This window comes from Diabrotica undecimpunctata, chromosome 4 (assembly GCF_040954645.1).
Source record: "Diabrotica undecimpunctata isolate CICGRU chromosome 4, icDiaUnde3, whole genome shotgun sequence".
NCBI lineage: Eukaryota > Metazoa > Arthropoda > Insecta > Coleoptera > Chrysomelidae > Diabrotica > Diabrotica undecimpunctata.
This window is the reverse complement of record NC_092806.1, coordinates 77,536,763-77,543,304: the sequence shown is the minus strand read 5'-3', so window position 1 is coordinate 77,543,304 and position 6,542 is coordinate 77,536,763. Positions and strand designations below refer to the sequence as shown.

General features: G+C 30.3%; 1 protein-coding gene across 1 annotated transcript; it reads left to right on the top strand.

Moving 5' to 3' along the window:
* Nucleotides 1–790: 790 nt before the first annotated feature.
* Nucleotides 791–4,446, top strand: Hem (Nck associated protein 1 Hem). Its single transcript, XM_072529802.1, has 2 exons — nucleotides 791–957; nucleotides 1,008–4,446. Exon 2 carries the CDS (start codon nucleotides 1,016–1,018, stop codon nucleotides 4,379–4,381), a length of 3,366 nt encoding a protein of 1,121 aa, XP_072385903.1. The 5' UTR covers nucleotides 791–957; nucleotides 1,008–1,015; the 3' UTR covers nucleotides 4,382–4,446.
* The last annotated feature ends 2,096 nt before the right edge of the window (nucleotides 4,447–6,542 follow it).

Sequence of the window (6,542 nt, the reverse complement as noted above, 5' to 3'; positions counted from 1 at the left end):
TCACAATTCGTAGAAGGATAAATCTAGAAAACCCGAAGAGTTGGCATTTCAATAGCGCACGTCTTCGATGTGCTTTCGATGAGACGAATTAGAGGTGGGCTACTCCAGAATGTTTTAGTACATAATTACTTTTATATATAAGCATACCTTCTATGAGTTAAGTTGAGTTGATAAGATATAATCGTGCTGTAAACTCATAAATAAATATATTTGTATAAATTTGAACCGCTCGTTTTATTTAAAAACGCTACACTATAATATCAAGAATAAGTGGTAAAAAGGCCGAGTTTATATCTGAATCTGTTTGTAATGATCATGCATATTTAAAATAGTGTGTTACTTAAATAATTAAACAAGTTGTAATTCGTTCTTATTGTATTATTAGTTTATTACATCGAAATATATATTTTTTTTACTTATCATCTGTGTATTTTTTATATTGTAATCAACTATGAAGTTAGAAAAAATAGATTTGGTGCATTTCTAGGAACAATATATTAAAATAATTTAAAAAAAAAACAAGTGTTAGGATTAAGTTTTTGCTCGATGGGATGTAGTAAGTTAATGGATTATTATATATATTAAAACAACATAATAATATCAAAGAATATAATTATAATATATTGACATGTTTTTAAATCCGCCGCGTTTCGAGTTTCGATACTGATTACAAATTTGGCAACACAGCGGAATGGGTGTTGTAACATCTTGGCTGCTCCACCGCTCTTGCCTTCCTGGGAGGTGAGTAGGTGAGACAGAGACGGTAACATAAAACCAACTAAAACCATCGAGCAATGAGAGAGTTATGTACCGTGACCGCCTTAACCGTGACGTTTGGTTTGACGTTTAGAATTTTACATGACATGTATAACATAAATAAATGAAAAAATAATGATTTAATAAATGATAATCTATCCTATCACAATAAGAGCAACTTATATTTAAATTGAACTAGAGGTACGTGTTTTAAAAAAATACAATAACCATTTTAAAGTATTTGATTTTAGGAAATAAAATGTCTCGTCAAATGAATCAGAATGAGCGGAAGCTTGCCGAAAAGCTAATAATTCTAAATGATCGGGGAATTGGAATGCTAACTAGGATTTATAACATCAAAAAAGCGTGTGGTGATGCTAAATCCAAGCCCGGATTTTTATCTGACAAAAATTTAGAATCATCCATAAAGAGTATTGTCAGAAAATTTCCAAATATTGATGTCAAAAGTCTCACGCCAATCCAAAGCCTTAAAAATGACATAATTAAGTCCTTGTCCTTATATTACTACACATTTGTAGATTTATTGGACTTCAAAGATCATGTCTGTGATCTGTTAACAAGTATGGATACATTCCAGGTAGATCTAGATATAACAGTTAACTTTGAACTTACAAAACACTATTTAGATCTTGTAACGACTTATGTATCTTTAATGGTTCTTTTGTCAAAAGTGGAAGACCGTAAAGCAGTTTTGGGCTTATTTAATGCAGCTTATGAAATTGTTCATGGATCCCAAGATGGTAGTTTTCCCAGATTAGGAAATATGATTACTGACTATGATATTCCATTCAAAAAGTTATGTGAAGAGTTTACACCGCATGCTAGACTGTTGGCTCAAGCCTTACAGTCTCTTATTCCAATTTATGTGCCTAGAAATGTTTCTGCAGATAAATGGCGTTCAGAACAAAAATTGACACTAGTAGGAAATCCTTCATTATTATTAAAACCAGTTCTTTCAGAAAGAATGTCTTGTGAGTTTTTGTCAATGGATGCTATGGAAAGGTGGATAATATTTGGTTTATTGTTACTGCATAATTTACTACAGCAGGAACATTTTAACAAACTATTTCTGAATGCTTTGGAGTCATCTTGGGTCACTCCTTTATTTAGAGATGAAGTCATTTACACTCATCAATATGTTTTATCATTTTTTGATACATTAAAAGGTTATGGTAAAAGAATATCTGAAGTTAAAGATGCACAAAATCAAGCTGTTCAAAAGGCAGGATACAATCATAGAGAACGTAGGAAGTTCTTAAGAACAGCACTGAAAGAATTAGGTCTTATATTTATGGATCAACCAGGTTTATTGGGACCAAAAGCTTTGATGGTTTTTATGGGTTTGTGTTATGCTAGAGATGAAGTTCTTTGGTTATTAAGGCATAATGATAATCCACCCATACATAGAACAAAAGGCAAATCAGCAGAAGATTTAGTTGATAGACATTTACCTGAATTACTATTTCACATGGAAGATTTGAGAGTATTAGTAAGAAAATACAGTCAGGTAATGCAGAGGTATTATGTTCAATATCTATCTCACTGGGATGCTATAACTTTAAAGGAATTTATGCAAAAACTACAAACTTGCCCAGAAGATGAAGGTATCATACTTTCTTCCCTATGCAATACTATTTCCAGTGTTTCTATAAAACAGGTGGAAGAAAATGAAACCTTTAACTTCTTTGCTTTTCGTTTAGATTGGTTTAGGTTGCAAGCATATACCTCTACTGCAAAATCTCCAATGAGACTGATAGATGAGAAAAAACTAGCAGAATTGTTGGATTCTATTCAATTCCATACCAAAATGGTTGATAATTTAGATGAAATGCTGAGAGAAACTTCGGACTTGTCTATATTCTGTTTTTACAACAGAATTTTTGAAGATCAGTTCCACATGTGCCTAGAATTTCCAGCTCAAAATAGATATATAGTGGCTTTTCCATCAATCTGTAGCCATTTTCAGAACTGCACTCATGAACTTTGTCCAGAAGAAAGGCATCATATTAGAGAGAGAAGTCTTTCTGTTGTAAATATGTTTCTTGATGAAATGGCAAAAGAGGCCAAAAATATAATAACAGCTATTTGTGATGCTCAGTGCAAAATGAGTGACAAACTTCTTCCTAAAAATTGTGCACATTTAATTTCTCAGCAGATTAATAGAAAAAAGAAGGAAAAAAACAAAAAAAACACTATAGAATTTGAAAAACCAGGTAAAGAAAGCTACAGAAAAACCAGAGAAAATTTAACAACAATGGATAAACTACATATGGCATTAACAGAACTTTGTTATGCAATAAATTATTTCTCTAATATTAATGTCTGGGAATATACTTTTGCACCTAGAGAATACTTGCACCAACATCTGGAGACTAGATTTGCTAAAGCTTTAGTAGGAATGGTCATGTATAACCAAGATACAAATGAAATTGCTAAACCTTCTGAACTCTTAGTGAGTGTTAGGTCTTACATGAATGTGCTGCAAACAGTAGAGAATTATGTACATATAGATATAACAAGAGTTTTCAATAATTGTCTATTGCAGCAAACTCAAGCAGTAGATAGTCATGGCGAAAAAACAATAGCTTCTATATACACTCAATGGTACTCAGAGGTATTATTAAGAAGGGTAAGTGGTGGTAATATCATATTTTCAATGAATCAAAGATCATTTGTTAGCCTAACTGTTGAAGGTTCTATACCATTTAATCCTGAAGAATATTCTGATGTTAATGAACTGAGAGCTTTGGCTGAATTAATAGGACCTTATGGTATGAAACAGCTAAGTGAAACTCTTATGTGGCATATTGCTAGTCAAGTAGTTGAGCTAAAGAAATTAGCGGAAATTAATAAGGATATACTTCTTTCATTACGTACAAACTTTGACAAACCTGAAGTAATGAAAGAACAATTTAAGAAACTCTCAAATGTTGATAATGTCCTTCAGAGAATGACAATAGTGGGTGTAATATTAAGCTTCAGACAACTGGCACAATCTTGTTTAACAGATGTACTAGAAGATCGTATTCCATTTTTGGTAAGTTCTATTCTAGATTTCAGACATCATTTGCTAAGTGGGGATCCTATGAAAATTGTCAGTGAAATGACTTCGGCTGCTGGGTTACCATGCAAAGTGGATCCTACTCTCATAGCTGCTCTGAAATTACAAAAGCAAGAAAATGAAGGTGATAATGAGCATCTCCTAGTTTGCTTGCTAATGGTATTTGTAGCAGTTAGTATACCAAAACTTGCCAAATCTGAACAGTCATTTTATAGACCATCTTTAGAGGGACATACAAATAATATTCATTGCATGGCTCTAGCAGTGAATCACATTTTTGGAGCTCTTTTTACTATATGTGGACAGGGAGACATTGAAGACAGAATGAAAGAATTCCTCGCTTTAGCATCATCCAGTTTGCTCAGATTGGGCCAGGAGGCTGATAAAGAAGCAATCAAAAATAGAGAATCAGTTTATTTGTTGTTGGATCAAATTGTACAAGAATCTCCTTTCCTAACAATGGATTTGTTGGAGTCGTGTTTCCCTTATGCCCTTATTAGGAATGCTTATCACGATGTCTATAAATTAGAGCAGAACATGTAAGATTTGATGCTTTTAATAATTTTATTTTAGTTAAAAAATGCATTTAGTACAAGTAATATATTAATTATTCGTAAGTTAGCTGATACTATTTTCCAAAAATACATTAAAAATTTCACAATTATATTCAGTGAAGCCTTTTTTTTTAGTTTATATAATATAATTAACATTGATTATTGTTAGATCTATCATATATATATATATATATATATATATATATATATATATATATATATATATATATATATATATATATATATTTATAGTTTTATGAATTTTTTGAACCATACTATATTTAATATAAAATTAGTATTTCTTGGGTTTAGGTTCAATAAAAATTATTAAATTTGAAACTAGATTTTATTGTCCATTGAAAACAACATTACGGCAGGAAACCCTTGCCATTGTCAAGATTCTAAAATGTACAAGATTAGGAACACAAAGTTATTGTAAAATATATAAAAAAACTTATCAAAACGTAAAACGGGACACTGACATTATTGAATTTACTGAAATAAAATTAATATCTGATATTTCATGATTTACTGTCGTTAGTGTATAATTATTTTTATATGGTGTATCATTGGTGTTTTCGAAAAAGGTAAAGTAGAGATATGTTATGACTTTAATAGTTTTATGGTTTTATATTTATTATTTAAATTTTAATCTGATTTAAATATAAAAACTCTTAAAGTCATAACGTATCTCCACTTTACCTTTTTCGAAAACACCAATGATACGCCATATAAAAATAATTATACACTAACGACAGTAAACCATGAAATATCAGATATTAATTTTATTTCAGTCAATTCATTAATGTCAGTGTCCCGTTTTACGTTTTGGTAAATTTTTTATATATTTTACAATAACTTTGGTATTATTTGAATTTGAATTTATATTTAAAGACATTTATTATTCCAAATATTGTTTATAATTTCAAATTAAAAAGAGTGTATTATTATTATTTTATTTTTGAAATTCCTTTTTATTTTTATTTTTAGAAATCTACTTTTTTTCAAGCCGTTTTGGCAATAAAACAACCATTTTTTTTGTTAAATAATATTTTTAATGCCATATCTACATTTATATAAGTCTTTTTTCTTCGCAGAAATATATAAGGCCATTAACACTACAGTTTAAAAATAACATGAATTATACAGGGTGCTCCAAAAAAGAGTCGTATATTGAAGTTAGACCAACAAATAAGATGTTTTGATTTATTTCGATTTTTTTTAAATGTAACATTTTAGAAAAAATTTAATATCTAAGAATCAGAGATAATTTTTTTCTTATGACCTTAATAATATTTAAACAGGGTACTTGGACCATATTTAAACAGATGTTTATTATAACAAAAATTTTTACAAGGTCAAAATATTAGTTTGTTTTATTAGAAAATTCAAGCTGTAATATATATACAAGCTATAATAATAGCTTTCAATCTATATTATGGTTTTCTGTAATTCTGTACCTATTTCCCTTCATTTGTGAAATATTTAAAGATTTCCCAATTTTAAGCTTTCACAGCGTATAAATCAAGTATGCCGTGGTTATGTATTTACAACACATCACCAAATACTGGTTATATAGCACCGTCATCAATAACATCAATGGCATATCCTATATTCTATACCATATTATGGAAGGCATTTAAATTATCTTTCTTAGAACATGCACTGTACACTGATTTATCCAAGGCCTTTGATCGGGTCAACAACAATATTTTAATATTTAAACTTAAAAAATGGGCGTTGATGGTCCACTTCTTGGATGGCTGAGAACATACTTGATTGACCGAGTTCAGATAATAGAGATCAGGGATTTTATTTCCAGTGAGATTAAGGTTCATTCAGGATTACCCCAGGTTTTTCATTTGAGGCCACTGGTATTTAACATTTATCAATGATATATAACCACTGGTTTCAGCACATTTCACTTCTTCTTTTTGCGGACGATCTAAAGTTCTACACAATTATCAATAATACAGAAGATTGTGTTAATCTTGAACACAATCTTGATTAGTTTGTTAGTGGTGTGTGTTGAATGCCATGGCTCTGACCGCATCCAAGTGTCACGCTGTTTGTTTTGGACCATCAAGAGACCAAATGGAATATAATTATAATACACGGAACATTCTTGTCTACTTGGTTACCGAAAGACG